This window comes from Psittacula echo, assembly GCF_963264785.1.
Source record: "Psittacula echo genome assembly, chromosome: 5".
Taxonomy (NCBI): domain Eukaryota; kingdom Metazoa; phylum Chordata; class Aves; order Psittaciformes; family Psittacidae; genus Psittacula; species Psittacula echo.
Genome location: NC_137739.1, coordinates 29,135,409 through 29,155,405, shown reverse-complemented (window position 1 = coordinate 29,155,405; position 19,997 = coordinate 29,135,409). Strand labels below are relative to the sequence as shown.

Here is a 19,997-nt window from a genome sequence, read left to right as displayed (position 1 = left end):
TGCTTTCACTTCTAAGTCAAGGTAATATTCTGGAGTTAAACCTCAATGGCCTGAAGTGGGCAGTGTTTAACTGTACCTGTAACTGCAAAGTAAATCATGTTTATGTTTTAGGTTAATAACCTAGGCACATTCTTTAGAATTCTGTAGGATATGCACTGCATTCTGACATCTACGCTTATTCCTGTTTTGAACACACCTCTTTGAACTTAGGCAGTCAAAACTTGTCGGTTTTGACCTGGGCAGTCAAACTTGTATAGAACCAAAGAAATGAGGTCTCATGAATGTCTGCTTCATTTATCCAACTCCACTCTTTCTCCAATACATAATGCTTTCCTATTATGTATGCATAGCATCCTGATTAATGTATTCAGGGAAGCTGCTTGCCTTTTGCAGATGTAACCAGGGACAGGTAATAATCATTTAATTAGATCTGTAATTTCTCTCATTTCTATATACTATACTGTGTCCCCAATGCTAAGTTCTTGCTATCATCACTAAGTGTGCAATTTTGCAATTTGCCCTCTTAAGAGTTTGTCCTGTTTCTTTGACCCCAGTTCTAAACCATTGCTGTGTGATAATCTTGCCCAGTGCTGTGGTAACAGAGCACCAAATGCAAACCCAAGCAAGTAATAAAGAATAAGTTTTCACGAGAAGGTTCAGGAAAGCCACAGAAGCAGAGAAGTGGGCACTAGTTAAAAAAAAATAAAAACCCTGTGGGGAAGCTGTAACGTATTTAAGTGAACAGCTGACACTGAGCTGCTGCACCGCCACATCTTTGATTTTCCAGATGTAAACTCTGGCTTTTTGATTTTTTATGAACTAAATGTTGTTATGAGTCATATTAATGTTCTCCAGAATCAACATTGCCTTGTCCAGATTCCCCAGTTACTAAAGGAAGTTTTTAGGGATGCGTATTATCATCTATTTGATGATGACAACATACAGAGACAAAAAGTGATGAGACAAAAACTGTATTTACCATTTAAATAGGTTTAATTTCATGTCTCCTGTCCTTTAGTAATCTTCATTTTTTTTTATCCTTGTCTCTTTAAATTCAGGTCCCTTCCAAAATTTCAGCCTGATTGAAAGGCCACTTTGATTTTCTTTTAATATAATAATCTAGACTGGGGATATCAATACACTTCAGATCATGTTGGAAGATGAAGAGTTACCAGAGATGGCCAAACCTTAATGATCTTTTCAGTAGCAGAAACCAGGAGATTCTGCTCATTGCAGTCTTGGCTTTCTACTCATCCCGGAATCTAATGAGCCTCCCAAGCTCTGCAGCCAGGTTACCAAGGTCAGCCTCACTTTCTATTTAAAAATCAGCCTTCTGTCATAATCTCATGGGATAATCCAAAAATCAGGGCAATATCAAGCTTACAGAAAGAAGGTTATTCAGAACATTTCAGAGATTTAAAACCACCATTTCATTCTTATTATGTAGAATGAGGATTACTTTCTCACCTTTTCCTCATTTGCAGCCAATAACGATTCCATTCCTATCTTCAACCTTTGAACTTCTTGATCTAAAAATGTTTTGAAAATGTTATAAAGGAAAATACCCTTGCTACTTTTGTGTAAACAGTAAGTGTTTTCCAATACATCCGTTATCTTCTCATGAGTAACCAAACCATGTCAGTGGCATGGCAAGCACACTATCAAACTACATTTAACTTGGGGCTTTTTAAAAGCTGACCTATTGAAAGCACTGCAGAAAGAAAACATGCTGGTTTTGCTTATAAAAGGCTACTCAGTACTATCTTATATTTACTAAAGTCAAATAATGACAAGAAAAAAAAGAAACACTGAAGCTTATTTTGCAAAAGATGAGAGTGTGTTTGCTGTTATATATTTAAGTAAATGAAGTATAATTGAAAATTAATTATATTCTGAGAAAAATATTTGCCACCTTATGGGAAGTAGCTCAAGGACATTCATGTAGCTTGGAAATGCAAAATAACAACTAGTTTGATATGAAGAAAATGTGTTTTTTTCTTTTTTTTTTTTAATTTTCTTAAAGCCTTTTAGTATGAGTAAGTTAAAATCTACATCAAGAGCTAATGAATTGCTCTCAAGTGCCTTGTACACTATTTAGTGTCACAAGATACAGGTTATTCAGGATTGTTATAGTCAAATCAATTCAAACACACTCTGAAAATTTATCACAATCATCCTAACTTTGTGAACTAAATATGCTATTTCTCCTCTACACACTATTGCTAGCAAGTTCTCCAGTACTAACCTATACTAAATTGAGTGTAGATGATGGAAACAGAACCTGAAATAGTGTATTTGTTGTAACTGCCACTCATGGAATTCGTGCTTTGACATAAACCAGACCCACTTGTTTCACAAAAGACAATGAAAAACAGATGTGGCAGGCATGAAGTCAGAGAAGAAAGAAAATCAATACTGCTAAAGAGCATCTTTAAAAAAATGGTTTACAACTTGATGTTGAACATACAATGTCACAGTTATTTGCAAAAACAGTTATTAGATTTTCTATAGTGATTCTGAAAAATACACACTTAGTAATGATTAAGTTTTAAAACATGTAAATTAACCTTGCGAACATTTCCTTTGCAGAAGAGAATACTTACTAACACAAGACATGCACAGACACAGCCAAATCAAAAACTAAAGCCAGCAGGTATTAGACAAGCAATTGGAAGACCTGAAAAAAGCCATTAAAATCACAGTCCTACTAATTCCTTTTTATAAATAATAGACTTCAAAAAGAACTGAGGTCAAGGTATTTTTAAGCACATTGAAGCAAACTTTATTCACAATATTTATACCATCATCAAGTATGGAAACATTTTTATTCAGACTGTATTTTTCTTTTAATTTACTGCACTGATTAAAAAAAAAAAAAAGCCCAAATCCTTCCCCTCTAAGAAAAGATGCTTTCAATCAAAGCCATCTTTCCAGATATTATATGGATTGAACATATGTACAAAAAAAAAAGAGGAAAAGGTGAAGTTCTGGCTCTGTTAACCTTGACAAAGTCCCTTTGAAGTCCAATTCTCTGATTTGTGAACCTCTGATTATTTTTTCTGAAATGAAATCTTACTAAACAGGGCAAGTAGCTGTCTGCTTGCCACAAGCAATGAAAGCGATGTCTCATGTGTATTACAATTCGACAGCCAAATCTAAACAAACATTGAATTATTGCTGAAGAATGCATCTGAGTTATGATTTGTGTGAAAGTAACAGTGAGATAAAGCCAAGAGTGAATCGCAAGGCTTACGTTTTTCTTTTAGCCTTCTCCTATAAACTTCCTCTACGATGGTAAATGGTGAGGGTCAAATAAAGTATGCAGAAAAAGCACATATTAGATAAACTTTGCAATTTAGTTAGAATTTGCATTCTAACACACTACAAGTACATTGACATTATTTTTCAACTTTATGTGATAAGATCACTTTAAAATCTGATAATTCAGTATTATTTTTTTTCCCATAAGAATTATTACTGCTGCATATTCTTTCCATTCAAGTAGAGTCTAAGTGGTTTTCTTAAACTTGGCCTAAAGAATCTGTACAGGGTTTTTTTTTTTACTCATCTTCAATCTGAACACGAACAGACACTATTAGAAGTTTAAAGTTGCTGAGCTCTTGATTTATTCCCATACCACTCTCTTTCCTCTGAAATTCCCATAAATCATTTGGCAATCTCATAGAAAATACAGAATGCTATTAATAGAAGAGTTCCTACACAAAACACTGCTGTTATGCAAAGTCATTTTCTAGTTAGACATGCAGTTCTCTACATGCACAAGTGCTGCAGCTGAGTGAAATCAGCACCAAGTATATGTTAAGTCACTTCTTTGGAAAAAGCAACAGTCAAAATCCAGTCTTCTAGAAAAGACACCTCTGCATTAATTCCTTTAAGGACATTCTTGGTAAGCCCTGAGAGAAAGATAGCACAGCACTGGAAAAGTCACATCTCAACAAGTGCACTCTTTGAAAGCTTTAGTTAACACCCACAAGAGAAGTTAGTGCAGCTAAACTGATGCCCTGCATTAAACTACACACAAGTATTTCTGTACGGCTAGGTGGCAGGATATAGAAGAAAAAGGTCACTAATACCATGTTGCTCACAGCCCAGCCATTGACAGAAGCTCAGGGCAGTCAGTATTTCAAGGAACTGAAATTCAATTTCATATGAGCTGTTGAGACCAAAGGGTAAACAAGCTGATTTGCCATTGACCTGTATCAACAGTGCAGATTTAAATGAGAACCCTGCAGTATCATAAAGTTATAGAACAGCCCCTGAAAGGGACCTTGAAATACTATCTGGTCCAACCTTTCATGTGAGAGGGAGCCTAAATAATATATAGTCTTGAAGAAAGAAAAGACATGAATCAATGACTATGTTTTAGGATGTTTGGACATTTAAACATTACTACTGTGACAATATTTTTTTCCTTAAAAAATGGGAACTGTAAAGATTTTTCAAAGAAATTTTGAAAGTATGCACAAAAATAAATTCTCACTAAACTACAATAAATCTCTCAAAATTGCAAATAAAATTCCACTAGAAAAAGTTTCAGTGCTGTTGGGATACATATTGCAATTTATCGCTGCCTCCAGACTGGCATAGAATTTCACACATTAAAGGCCTTTACCAGAAGACAAAATATATTTGCACTGTTTTTCCTCCCAAAATAAATATTCTGGTCTCTCCTTGTATTCCTTTGAAATGCTGAGCCAAGCAGCCACCAAAGTGAAATTAAAGTAGGTTTCGGATTTTTATTTCCCCTCCTCTTACCTCTTTCTGCCACTTCGTTATGTGACGAGGTCCTGGATAGCTGACTTTGTAAGCGTTCTATTTCTGCATCTTTGAGAGCTAATTGTTCCTGAAGCTGGGCTATCTCAGCCTGAAAAAGAGTAAACAAATTCAGAATAACATTGTCACTGATGCTCTACGATTCTTTCCCATGAACTAGAAGAGTTCTAAGCATAATGCTTCACTTTGATGTCCCATTCCTGATTCAGGACACTTCATAAACACTGGAACAACTGTACATATTTCATGGTGTAACTATCCTATTCCTTCTACAGAAGCTCACTTTTTCCAATGCAATTAGTTCTCAAAGAACAGACTTACAGAAAGGTAACATTTTCAAGGAGTCATGCAGGTAAAGAAACTCTGGAAAGCCCTCAGTGCTACAATGCTGGTCATATATTAATGACTATTATGGGGCAACTCCTGAGTTTTGCATGAAGACCAGTAAAAGATAACAAAGCATTTTTTGAAAGATCCTGGGTTTTTTATCCTTGTTGCTATTTATTAATATAAATGAGAATCTACAAATGCTAAGCCCAATTCTCAGCAGAGTAACAAAATTGTTCTTCCTCACATCAGATACTACAGCAAATAGTCTAGAAGTAAAGTATGGCTTGGAAAACAACAACACATATACCACAAAATACCAACGGTTCATTTACACTTACTGCAAATTGTGCTGCCACTAGAGTGGGATAGAATATCACACATTAAAGACCTCAACAACACAGAGGGAGAAGAATTCTGTGACTGTCCAGCTTGAAATACACTGACTCTCAACTCTTTTTCCTATCTGCGAGAAACACTGTCAACAGCATACTTTACTAAGTTAGTAGTTTCATTAAGATTTTCTTCAGCAGTCTTAAAGCCTTTCTGTATCCACCTTCTGCATTTCCACAGCAAAAGCATAAAAACCTCCTTGCAGAAAAGAAAAAAAAGAAATCAAAGAAAAAAAGGAAACAAACAAAAAAATAAATCACTTCTGTGACCAGTTACTCAAAATACTAAAAGAAAGCAAAACACCAAACAACGGGGAAAAACATGGACTAATTTACTTTAATACACAAACTTATTTTCACCAGGAAGCAAGAAGCTCTGCCTGCAGTTCCATATGAAACAGAAGAATCTGCCTTGTTGCATCTCTGAAGGGCTCCTACACTTCCCAGAGACTAATATGCTTTTTATATCCAGCCATGGAAATATTCCAATTCCTCATCTGAGAAACTGGAGCAACAGGAAGACAAAAGCAGAAGACATTTTAATACCAGATTTGGATTTGGCTCCCCTGGTGTACTTGATCTCATAGCTCTTTTAAATGCTGTCTTTTCCTTTAATGTCTCATTCCAGTCATCTCTCAAATTATTTTTCTGCTTCCTCTCCTTTCCCTGTACTTTTCTTCCTTTCTAGACCTGCATCTTCTCCTACTCTTCTTTCTTATTTCACTCCTATGCTTTCCATAATCTTTATCTGTCTTGGCAGCTGGCCACAGGCCACAATACTTGAGAAAATATTTTCCCAAAGACTGTTCATATCCACCACTTCAGAGAAAACATTTTCATGGATACAAGAGCTATGATCTTTATAGGAAAAAAACATGAGAGCAACATTTCATAGAACATTTCAATATTCATCCGAGAATTCTCAGAAGAAAGAAATGCTAATACAAACAATAGCTGTCTGTCATTTCAGGATCAAGCTATCAAGTATTAAAAAGAAAACTCAGTTTAATAACTCAAAATGTTTTTCCAGGATCTAACCACTACTCAGTCAGTCATTCATATGAACAGGGATTAAAGTACTACACAAATGAAAGGAGATGCGATTACAGAACAAAAGCGCACAGGGAAAAACAATGAGGCTCTTTTTAATCTAAAAAATTTTAATCTGAAAGAATGGAAAAGGGCTAAAAATTCAAACTAAAGTTCAACTGTTTAACAATGAGCCTGTTGAACTAGAAAAAATAATGATTGGGGAAAATAATGAAATGTTTCAGATGTCAAGTTTCTCCAGATTAGGACCCAACAGCTTTCCAGGATTCAAGGTCAACAGAAGGGTAAGGCAGCTATGCACTTTGTTATAGAGGAAGTCAAAGCAGACAATCTAATAGTGTATTTTGGGCTTAATATCTATTAAAATAAATTCCACACTAAGTGAACACCCAACCAACTTTGCACGTCTCTTCAAACTGGAAAGCAGATTCCACAGAAGCTTGTCACCAATACATGAATAAAAGATGGAAAAATTTCAAAGAGTTCAAAGATTCAAAAAATTTCCTTACAACGGGTCTTTTGTGAGTCAAAAGGACTTCTTGATTAATTTTTTTTTAATAAGAATTACAAAAAGGTAGAATATTGGAAACTGCAGGAAGGAAGCAAAAAGCACAAAAAGAAACTACAAAAACTTCAAACCAAAATACTCATTCCAAAGATGGCTGAAAAAAACTTGACTCATAGTAGGCCCTGACATAAGGCAATTGTAAGAAGAGTAAGTATTTCCCTTTCCAGCTGAAACATCTGTCATTAGTAAATGCCAAGTATTCTGCTTACTTTAGTTGCTTTTAATTTCCACTCATATTGATTTCTTTCATTTTCCAGTTCTTCCACTTTAATTTTGAGATGTCTAAGTTCCTGGAGCAAACCCTGCAAAGGAAGAACAGCAGCTGTAAGTAAGATTTCTCTGGCAGTTAGTAATTTTTCATAGTCCTGAATTAAAGATCATGCATGAATCACACAGTAGTGAACACTGAACCACCACATTAAACACTGTGACCTAGTCTTAGAAGACAAAAAACTATTTTGAATTGAAAGATAAGGAATACTTTCTCAAACTCTCCACTTGAAATTATGAACAAATATCCTATCTGTATTAAGGAAGATAGCTGATCCTCATGAAGTCATGTGTGTCTTGGTGAAAATGAACCAAAAAATCTGCAACTGGAGTCTCATGTAACATCAACTATCAGGGTTTTGTTGCAGGGTTAGTTTTACTTGTTTTGTTTTGTCTTTTTAAGTCTCATTTTGTTTTTAAGCCACCTCATAAAGTAAGCAGAAACATGCAATGCTAAAAGACTACCAGACTGCCAACTTTAACCGAAGTGACAATCCTTGCCCCAAACAGGTGTTTAAACTGCTTACCAAGAAATACAACACTTACACAAAATAGTAGCTAGCAAGTTACAGGCATTTAATACCATACACATACAGTCAAATACGACCACAAATATGCTACTTTAAGCGTTAATGTTTGCCACTTTGCAAACTGAGTTGAGGTAGCCAAGATCTGCAGCCAACCAGGGTTCCTACCCTTCTCTTCTATTCCTCTACTCCTGAGAGATGAAGTTGTCTCTTAAATATCACTGACAAGACCAAATGTCTTAAAATGAACTCAGGAAAAGAAAAATTTGGAAGCTTAGCCCAGTTTTGGAATGCTGTATAGTATATATGTTGAACAGCCATACTAATATCTTGGGTTAAATTATTTTGAATGACTCCCAGATTTGACTCTCATGACTTCTTCAAAATGTGGCTTGTAGTATAGTCTAATAGTTCACTAATCAATTCTGGACAGAGGCAAGCTCAGAAAAATAGCACCATTTTCAAAATAGGCATCATGCCCAAATGAATCACTTTTGTAAAATAAACCTATGAGAAAAGTTACCGAAAAACTCCCTCACAATATAAGCAGATTACTTATAAAATGGGTTCTGGGGATCCAAATTGTGACCAAAGAGAGGTGGCAACTAAAGCAAACTGATTTAAAAGCAAATATTAAAATGGAAATTTTCAGGCATACCAGTACCATTCCACCTTCGGTAAATTTAAGTGGTTTAGGCAAAGTAGCTTTTGTTTTGACATGTGACAGTTTTGGTCAAATACAACTAGGATCTGTAATGTAAATTCAAAAATGCTTTCCTGGTAACTGCTAGTGTCAAATAAGAAAGAAAAATGTGCTGGATTTGCTATTTTAAAGGTATTTTTATTATTGCTCCTTCCATTCATTTTAGCATTATCATTAGAAAAAGAAAGACTACATTTCAGACACTGTTACCTGAAACTGTATTTCATACCTGTGTAAAGCTTTTAAGACAGTAAAGAATTAATAATTTGTGTTTAGTGGACTGGTTAGGATGCACCATCATGCACAGCTAGGGTGACTGTGAGGAAAACTAGCAAACTACCAAACCATGCTAGCATGCTGCATATCAAACAGATAAATCTCAACTATGGAAAACACCCAACCCCTCAAATAAGAAATTAAAAAACCCCAACCCACACACCACACCAGCACTACAGACTTAAAAGTACAATTAGGTTCATAAAAAAACTGGAAGTGCTTAGGTCTTACAGATCCATATGCTTTAGTAGACAAACATCAATGGTGACCCAATTTATTAATTGGGGGTGAGGTGTCTGGGATGGGGAGTTTGTTGTTGTAATTTTTAAGACCACCTCACTCTTTGCTAATGAAGGCCACAAAGGTTAATGCCAGTAATTCACAACACAATCCTGGTTAGCAGAATTTAGTTTCTTCAAGAGTAGAGAAGAGGCAATACACAGGCTAAGGTGTACTTCTCGTACATTGCACTGAGAACAATTCTTCTGGCTGAGAGTCTCTACTACTGATCTTGGACTAGACTGAAGACCATTAGGTGTCAAGTCTGGTTTCCTATCTTGAGAATTTCTTTCTTGGATTCTACTATTAATTTCCAGCTGCAGTCTACACATCTGCTCCTGTAGCTCACTTATCAGGTTCACTACTGACTGAAAACATGGGAAGAAAGGAAAAAAGAGACAAAAAAAGATAAAAAAAAAAAAGTGAGAAATAAAACGATGCAAAGAAGACTTCTACAGTTGCACCACAAAGAAATACATGAAGCACATCAAAGGCAAACTGAAAAAAAAACCTGAAAGATTATGTATTTTCCTTTTGTTAAAGTATATGTGAATGGATTTAAATCTGGAATATTGCACAGAGCTACAGGTTACATAGAACAGTCTATATTCCACACTAATTCATGATTCTGATTCTAATATAAAGATCAAAATTTGGCCCCTCAGTTTTGGAAGCTTTTACAGTCACATGAAGTCTGATATCAGGAAGAACTGCAACAGAGGCACACTGACTGTGGCTCAGAGGCACACTTTTGCTGAAACAGGAATTGATTGCATTCATTTATACAGCCAAATAATTCACTAGGAAGAAATTGCTAAGTACTCAGATGAGGCCATAACCTACTCCTCACGATTTATACACAGAAATTACTAGTAAAGTAATTCTGTTTCCAGGTCTAGCATGGGTCAGAAAAATAACCCCATAACTAGCTTGTTAGCTAGGCAGTATTTTGACATGGAGAAAGAGTTAAGCAACATACACAGGAGAAATCACGGGATACTACATAAGAAAAAGTAATTAAAGTGCACCAATTTGCTGGCCAGATTCTTGGATTTGTGTGTTTCAGTGATGCAAACAAATAATCCAGCTACAGAAAGCAAACTGAAGACAAGTATTAAAATCTATATAACATTTCACTTACATTCTCTAACTCAGTAGTAAATAGTTCTGAGTAATTTCTCAGGTATTACAAGTTTTGAGTGCTTTTCTCTTAATATTCACATACATTAACAACATCTGTTTTGTGATTTCTCAATCTTCTCAACTGGAATAAATTTGAGGAGATTAATCCATCTCTAAAAGGGGGGAAAAATTTTAGTGGACAGGGCAACAGAAGACATGGTATGTTTTTTAGAATGTTCTTCCTTACAATGCTCTTGCCATCTCAACCCTCTGGTGAACCAATAATCACAAAGCTAAAGAACAGCTACTGCAAGGACAGGATGCTATTCCAAACAGGTAAGTGTATAACACAACCAATCTCAAATTGCATCAACATCCACAGTCAACTTAAAACATTCACAAAGATTTCCTTTCAACAGTGTATGTGTCAGATACAAGAGTTTCACATAAATTATTTTTTTTAGGGCACTGTACTTAAAATGAAATTCAGGAAAACAGTTGCATATATTTAACTTACATATTATTCTTAGTCAGGATCACAATGTCTGATGCTCATACTCTTTCATCCAACCAACTCTTAATGTATGTAAATGAAGATTAGTTCCATAAACAATCAAAAAACATTAGAAAGAATACTGGCTACACTGGCCACTTTGCAGCAATGCAATAGGACACTGGTGGGGAGAACCTTACCTAACTCATCCTCTTATTAGGAGCACTGCAAAGTAGAACACCTGTAGTACTAGCTGTATGTACAATCTAGATACTATCCACAATCCCTCCACCTTCCATGCTTTAATCTTGTTTCTTTTTTACCATCGTCTCCACAATCAGATACCTCACTGAGCGGTACCAGCTGGCGATGACTGGAATCATTAGGACATACACACATCTCCCTTGCTTTCTTTCAAGCACCAAGGCTTTTGTTTGTCTTTGACAGAACACTGTTAACCCATACAAGGTTCTGAAGAAGGACTGTTCTAACAAGATGCACAGACATTTGAGCACAAACTGACACCTGCTTCAGTTGTGCCAACTTGGTAGAGTTCAGAAACACTTCGGATGCAACCTTATGATTCTTTTTCCTATCGCCTCACATTAAAAACAGGAATTGGAAACGCTCTGCATCCATACAGACTTCCCTCAGGGCAAACTTGACAGTACAGAAATGGCAGAAATCTTCACCCAGTGAACGATAAGAAATCTATGGAGGTGAAACAGATTAATTCCAGCTGCAATACGTGCCTTTGCCATTTTTTCTACTTTCAAGGTAGAAAAGGTTTCTCTTTTTGAGATTCCTTTACAGCATAAAAATGTATTAACATTAACATACTGTATCTTGAATTTGATTCAGGTGAGACAACACACCAGACTCCCCAGTGGGAGTCAGTGGCTCACTGACTCAAGCTTCTTTGAAACTGCAAGTAACTGTGTACTAGATATTTAACAGCTTACAGCAAGCTTCAGATCCTTAGGGAGAAAAAGCAAAACCAACAAAACTTATCCTATGCCAAAAAAGAAAGGCTGTTAAGCAAACTGAAATAGACAATCACTTCTGCAGTCTCCTGGTAGTGACAGGAGGTCTCTTTTGTCTTCTATGTTCAGGTAAGGCAGGCATCTGGGCTGCATTAATCACTTGATAATGCTGATCATTCATACCTTGCTGCGTTAAGAAAACACATTTCCAAATTTTTTAAGGTTTCTCAGGTAAGAGAAAAGCTGCACAAACTCCCTCAGGTGGGGTTTCAGAAACCTCCACAGAATTGCTGTGGCAAAAATAAAACATTATTCCACAATAAAGAAATTAAAATCACAAAGTCAAGAGTGAGACAGTCCATTGACAAGCAGCTATTCTCCTAGCCCCTGTGTTATATATATAAATAGATGGCACTTTAAATTTAGCATGTGCTTTTGAAGAGCCAGAGACAAGTGGCATTCAGTGTGAAATTAATACCTTTGAGAAGAGGTTAGAGATGCTTGATAAACTCCTTGCTGCTAACTAAAACCCAATTTAAACAACAGCTGCACAAGATAAAGTGAAATGAACCTGACACATTAAAACTTGCTCATATTTAGAAGGAAATCTTAATTTGCTTTGTTTCCCCCAAACTCAACCAGAGAAATAATTCTATAGCTAAATTCCATGTGACTGGAAACAGCTGCTGTGAAATATGCCGACACAAAATTAGAGTACAGAGCAAACATGTTTGAGCTGAATTATTCTGCAATGTCACATTTAATTTTAAACTTTTTAAAAGCCATTACTATACTTAGAAATGGCAGAGTCAGCCATGGAGTATAATTAACAAGCTGTCTGAAAGGGTTTCAATACTGGATACCTCTATAATATATGCACTAGGATGAAAACTGAGGATTATTACCTTCTGATAGTAGCAAATCTATCAAATCCCTGTTCTGCTCATCTCTGTCAAGCCTAAACTCAGTTTTGAAAGCAGGAATTGGCCGGCTGCAGTCTATAAAAAGGGCTCTAGCACTGTCACCCATAGCTTTATTCCACTCATTTAAAAACACTAATTGCAATTTCATTTGAGGTACTATACCTGCAGAAGAATGTTGAAGTAGCCACAACATTCAGAGATTAATTTCATTTGGGCACTGCCAGTTTGGAGAACTGTCTCATTCTGAAGCAAGTAGGTTATCACAACACAACTGCATATGCGTAAATGAGAGCAAACTAAACGTAGACTGAATAGCTAGAAGTGGCTTATTCACTTAGAAAGATGTAGCTGGGCAGAGGAGGCAGGAAGTTCAGGAAGACACTCAAACTATTACCAACTTTAAGCAGCAGTTGTAGTCTAACAGTATAAAGGAAACGTATTAATAGATTTCATTCTTATGTTTGAAATAGTGTTTGTATTGAAAAATTAGTGAAATTTACAACAGAAGGAGCTGTAAGAGGGTTAAAGCATTACAATTCAAGTAAGCATCCAGTTTGACTGAAAGCAACCCCTGTTTATCTTTACAAATTAGATAATGCTTATTCAGGACAACCTGAAGTAGTTTTTTTAAATGGCTCAACAATCAAACTAGAAATGATGTTTATTTCCCACAGCATTACTTACTCATTTTCCCTGCACTGTATACACAGGTTTGCAACTTTTAACAGGCCAGAAATCTAACCACATCTTGGGGTAGTTAATAATTCAGGGCATACTTAACACAATGATTCTCAATTTTTCCATCAGATTAGAAGCCTTTTCCATCTCAGCAGGAACATTTCCTATCACTCAGCAATACAGCAAAGGCTTCCAGGCCCAATAACACTCAACTTTTCCATCCAAGGGGGTCACACACCTTTTTGCAGTATCAAAAGAATTTCACAGCTCACAGCCTCATCCTTACCGCCTACTTAAAAGTTCTCAAAACCTTTGTTGCCTTCCAGAAGTCAGGCTGACTGCATGTCCTGCAATGATTTAGGCACCCTCATTCCATTACATGTCGAACACCAGGAAGAGCTGAAGGCCTCTCAGAAAGGTGGCTACCGAGAGTAGGCTGCAATCTGTAGCAATTATGTGCTGCACAGACCTGTTTAAATTTTCAGGTAGTAAGAGACAATTATGGGTGAAAGAGCACAAGGCGGCCATAGATGGTAAAAACAGCAGCTGGTGCCTCCCTGGCTTGCAACCTCTGCCAGGGATTGCTCTCTTTAAGCTATCTTTTGATCTCTAAAGAAAACTTCTGAGGATAAATAAGTCAAAAACCAAACACACTCCAAACATATTATGTCACTGCAGGTAAATTACTTACGCATGCTTCTGAAATATTCCACTAGTGACATTATGGAGATCAAACAGCTTTCTAACACTGCCTGAATTTCAGATTCTCCTGTGGCAACATGGAAGTTTTTTCAGTCAGCAACATATGAATCTTGGGCCTAGCAATCCTCCCTTGTCAGATAATCCTCTTCTGTTAGCTGGTTCCCTTACAGGACCATTGAGTAGGGCAACACAAGGCAATTCATACAAATTACTTTCTTCATAATCGCTTTCCTTCCCAGCTCCCACCTGCTGCTCACTTCCACGATTCCGTGTTCATGTTTCTCTGTTTCATATTCTCTTCTTTAATCAATATGGTAAAAAGCAAAGCTTCTTTGATGACCAGAACTCTCCGCATATGAAGGGGAACAAGGATTAGAATTGCCTCCAATGCATGTAATTATTTTTTTTTTTTTTGCATTATTTATTATGTAACCACAAGGGGAAAGGCTTATTTGAGGAATATGCCCTGCCCCTTGTCTTTCCCACGAATGCATTCAAATCACCAAGAGTGATCATCTAAGTGTTTGTAGCACCACTGATATTACTGGGCTGACAAGCCTTCTCTGCCACATAAACAAGGAAAGAGAACAGTTCTCGTAGGCCTCACACGGCCATGCCAGCGAAGCTTATGTGAAAAGGAAAGGGTTAAGCGAATGGCAACTGTAATGTATGCTTCTGGAAGGGACTTTGTGCCTTGATTAAAGCCAAACGGCAACCTCTGGAAGTATAATGAGAGAGTGGAAAAGAAACCACATCCCAAAAATGCATAATCATATTCTTCACTGAATTCACAGGATCAATGGCATGGACAGAAAATCCTACTGCATGCTGATTTCAGCTCGAATGCTCAGGTGCATGACAGCATACCAGAGACACATGATAGAATCAGAAAGAAAATAACCTAAGGAAAGAAACTCACCTCAGCTTTGTTCTGTTTCTCTTCATATTCACTTTGCTCCTTTTCCATACCAACCAGCTTAATCTTCAGGTCTGAAACTTCAGCCATTAGGTCTAATTTCTGAGTCTCTAGTGATGTTCGACTTAGCAACTCCTGCAGTCAAAGCAGAACATCTTCTCTGGTTATTTAATTGAACACTAACAGAATGCTACATGATTTATTGGCAGATCCATACTAAAGCCTCTACCCCATTGTTTAACGCTTTCAATACAAAAGCAAAATGATTCTCTTAAAGTCACAATTGCTATTGCTTTACAATGGAAAAAAACACAGCAAGACAGCTCTGAAGTAAGCATTTACTGCTGGTAGAAAAAGTAACTAAAAAAAAACAAAGAAACAAAAGGATTATTTGCAAATTCATATTAAAGCACATTTCCCTACCTCTCTTCACAGCATCTATACTTTGACCTGTTTGAACTGCGTGTTTCTCAGGTTCTGCAACTGTTTTCACGTAAACATTCTCCCATGTTAATGGCTATGCCGTTGTGTCCTCTGCCATATTTCAAGAAAACGTGTGGCAGAGTTAATCCCTGGGCAAGCCATGAAATCAGAAATCTATACTAAGGCTAGACAAACACAAACCTACATAGTGCCACATGACACATTACAAAAGAATTGCCTACTTCCTAAAATACTCATCAGAAAAATCTATGGTTTTAGTATTACAATTAAACATTTTAGAACTTCTTACGATGTGTTGTTTGATAAAGGATGTTACAGAATAAGCAACCAAAACAGAGTACCAAAGACAAGCAGCAATACTAGTAGTGCTTGGAAGTTTACACCATGTGGCACTTGGTAACTTTTGAAGACTACACACTGTGGAGGGAACAGTAGTGAATAAAAAGTGTATCCTCAAACCGGAATCTAAAAGGTAATATCTAGACTGAGTAACAGTGTAAAGTAGAAATAACTGGCCATGAGTTTTACTTGTGTACCCTGAGCTTGTTTTTGAGTTGCAAAGAGATGTGTACTTTGGACCCAGCGATATCACTATGTTTGGAAAACATTTAGTAATCACCTTTCCTGCATCTTTCAAAACATCTTCCAAAATATAACAGAGTTTTATGTTAATGCTTCTGTTGGCCTCCATTTTCAAAGAGTGGAAAAAAACCCCTCCAAATCATTCAAACCATTAAGCCTTACTGGAAAAATCAATACCTACAGTGCCTAAATAATTTTTCCAAAAGAACATTGGTTTCTAAATGGTTAAAAAAATTATGCTAATTCATAACTCACATTAGTGTTTTCATCATGTGAAACACACTGAGGAATCACAGCAGATTCTGCTTTGAATTACATAGAAGTGACTAAACTGAAGTTGCCATAGCTATTCTGGATCTATGCTGATGTTACTGAGTGACTGAAACTGCCCTGTCCGTCACCCTTTTCTTACGTCTTCCTCTCCCATAAACTGCACAGTATGTTGTAGACCATGTCCTGGAGCCACAGAACCCACACAGGTTATTAAAAAAATTACACAGTTAAAGTGTATTTGGAACCTAAATCTACTCTACAAGTAAATTGTTTTAGTCTGGTGGGGAATACTGCCCAAATTAAAAATAGTACTGAACTTGAATCTGCATTGCAACACCAATTATCTAAGCCACCCACTACTCCCAGTGCCATGGCCATTCCTGCTGACATTGACAATGATATTTGTGTACAGGTGGGAAAATAAACAGAAATGTAGTTTCATGATTCGGTTGGGTTATTTTCCTCTAAATGAAATAAATCAAGCACTGACCAGGAAAAGACAGTGCACTGCCTTTTTTTATTGAGAAACTCTCAGAGGCAGTTACCTAATGAAATCTATCTAGTAGCTGCTTTCTACATAGGTGAGTACAAATTACAACTCTAATTACAAGTAACTCCTCTATCTTCCAGAAAGATGCTAATTTGCATAAGTTCCATAGCAGCACATTCCAATCCAGACTGGAACAGGCTTTGTACAGCTGTGAACATATGAGACTTCTGAAAATAAAGACATAGCTATAAATGAGTACTTTGATAGGAAATAAGGCCACTGAGCACCAAAAAGGTTGTGAGGGTGAGGTGACCTTGGCCTTGGTCGGACTCTATTCACTGTTGAACTGAAATATCATTTAGAAGTTGGGTTTTTTTGACACTGACATGGCATTCCCATGATACAACAGGAAGATTTCTGAGTAATGCAAGGAGACATGGCATCCCTCTAGAAATTAATGAAATATCTACTCTTCAAGCGCACCATCTAGCATTACTCCTTATTTTTGCTATAGACCCCCAACTTACACTTAGCTATGCAATAGAGACTAATACCTCACTCCTCTCATGTTGAGTTTAGTAGCTCTATGTGAACACCAGAGTGCTACCTGGTATAAGTGAGCATTAAGGCAGCTGATGTTTGGGTTTTTTTTTCCAATCAACTCAAACAAAATTTTGCAGTTTGCTCTGAAGATGGAGAATCAGATTCCCAGCCAGTGTGAACTGGCATAAAACTCTTGCCTTAAAATAGACAAAATAGCTAACTATCCCTAGTTTGTTTTCAGTGGAGCTACACTGATTTAAAACAGCTGACAACTTCTCTTGCATCTAGCGAGTCTAACTTCTGCTTTGAAAGAAAGTGCTGTTTAAAGTAAACGTCCCCTCTTGAAATGGTAACATCTGGAAGCAATTATTTTCATCTTCAAGCAGATGCTCACAGTGAACAGCTCATTAAGAATGTGACCCATTTTGTTACAGAGAAATTATGGTGTATTTCAGTGGTATGATGCAATTTGAATTCAGCCAGAACAAATATGCAATTGTAAGAAAAGAAAATACAAATTTATGTTATTGGTTTTAAAGCAAAAATGATACTGTAAGACAGGCAAAATGGTAATTTGGGCTGAAGCAGCTTTAGGAGGATCTTAATGAGCTGAAATACAGAACAGAAATAGAACATATCCTAGGGAACTTTATTTATAAAACAAGATACTTGTTTTTAATTTTAATATGTGCTATAAGTATAATTTCATTACTCAAAATTCTCTTTTCAAAACTCAACTTTTAAATTTAAAGTGAAAAACCTATTTTCAAGTAGAATAATTACAAAGACGAGTCATGCAGAAGCTACAAAATGCATGTGCCAGACAGATCAATCAACAGCAAACTATTTCCAAACACAACTGTATTTTTAAAACCTACACTGTCTACTTTTAAAGTATTTAATCATGTTTTTCAATATTCCAAATGAAACCGAGGCATATGCTGTATATATATAACTCACATATTATGTTGTCTTGGAAATATATAATTCTTATAAAAAAGACATGACAGAAAATAGCTTAGAAAGAGGACACTACGCTTTTCTCGGCTGTCAGCTGCAAGCACAGAAAATTCCAGGATATTTAGCACTCCACAAAATAGAAGGAACAATCATGCCATACACTGATTGAGAAACCATAAGTAAGATTTTAGTCAAGTGGGAGGAAAAAAAACCCCATAGATCCCATTTTGCACTTGTGCACTGTACAAAATACAACACTCAAAAATTCCATACCTTTCATCCTTATTAAAATAAAAAAAAAAAAAAGGAGACAGAAAGACCGACCATGCTACCTACCTGGTAAGCAAAATTCATCAAGTACCACTGCTAATGAGGACTGCCCATTTCAAGTGCTGTGTGTCAGCTGTGGTAGAAATAAGATATTTGCTTAACTGAAAACACAGCTGAGAACAATGTACATGTGTAATCGCCATGAAATGGTGCAAGTTAGTAGCAGAGAGTAAATTACAGCCCTCCAATTCATCATTTGTCCATTATATAGTTAAGCAACAAAAAAGGACAGAGCTTCCCACAGCACTGCCAATTTGAACATCATACACCTGACGAGCAGATTCATGCCTACATTAACTGTAAAATAACAAAGCAGTGTAATGCTCACCTGTGTAGATATGCTGCACAACTTGGGAGCACACACTGAAAACCTTATGCCTCACCTCAGAGTAGCACAGAGCATGCTTCAAAATCTGAAACACTAAGCTAGCTTCTGGCAAGAAGTTACTGCATGCTATAAACAAGTGCTGAAATTCATCTAAGATCAGATAACTCAGACAACTGAAAGTTGAAGGAATGATCCTTGCCGGCCAGCAAAGTTCCTGAGAAGCAAACAGATACACACTAGATTTATATCCTGCAACTAAGACAGGATTCTGGCTCCCCCGAGTATAAGACAACTGCAAAACCAAAACAGGTACACAGTAAACTGTGTTGGATTCAAGTTCCTACTCTCAATACAGCTCCTCCCTGCATTCTTTTAATCCACAGGTTTTTTAGAGGTTCTCCGCTGTGCCTCACAAAGGGCATTCTCTGGCACACTTCCCCCTGCTCCATGCACCCAGGCAGAAGCTGGCTGTAAACGGACCAGAGAAACAGAAATTCACTCCTGTTTGCAATCAAGCATTTCAGTTTCTGTGTGTATTTTTTAAGACAAGAAGAATCCTAAAGCCAAACACTTTGTACATTGCAAGAGAATTTACTTGACAGAAGACACAATCGTATTTACACAATGCAACTATCTGACAGAGTCCCCTCGATTGCTTCTTGCACTTCTGTGTCAGAAATATCTGGAAGGTGGAAATACACAGTCATACCACATCTAGGATTTCGTACAAGTCAGGTACAGGAAAGACACTGCCACACAGTGGGAAAGCAAACTAAACTGCGTGCTTTTTTACTTCATGCCAGACAACTTCCATGGGAACTATGTTCTGTTAAATAGATCAAATGCAGCATGGGGATAGCAAAAAGGTAACTAATGATATTCTTACAACAATTACCATAAGAAATGCACTTAAAAGTGCATTTGTGAAGGTGAAATCTGTATGTGCAGAAAATTCAGTTTTCAAACTGACTTAACACACTTGTCAAGATTGACAGCATGGATTCCCTACCACAAGAGGTTAGGTGCATTTATAGAGCAAAAATG

General features: G+C 36.7%; 1 protein-coding gene across 1 annotated transcript in view; it reads right to left on the bottom strand.

The window, feature by feature from the left end:
- PPFIBP2 (PPFIA binding protein 2) overlaps positions 1 to 19,997 on the bottom strand; it is a gene marked incomplete at its 3' end in the record, with an annotated part of 87,366 nt that overhangs the window by 19,897 nt on the left and 47,472 nt on the right. The window contains exons 5-10 of the mRNA XM_080619493.1: positions 15,007 to 15,138; positions 9,372 to 9,554; positions 7,341 to 7,433; positions 4,777 to 4,885; positions 3,254 to 3,286; positions 1,468 to 1,529 (exon numbers count right to left, since the gene is read on the bottom strand). Of these exons, the coding sequence (XP_080475619.1) occupies positions 1,468 to 1,529; positions 3,254 to 3,286; positions 4,777 to 4,885; positions 7,341 to 7,433; positions 9,372 to 9,554; positions 15,007 to 15,138 (612 nt within the window). The remainder of the gene's footprint in view (positions 1 to 1,467; positions 1,530 to 3,253; positions 3,287 to 4,776; positions 4,886 to 7,340; positions 7,434 to 9,371; positions 9,555 to 15,006; positions 15,139 to 19,997) is intronic.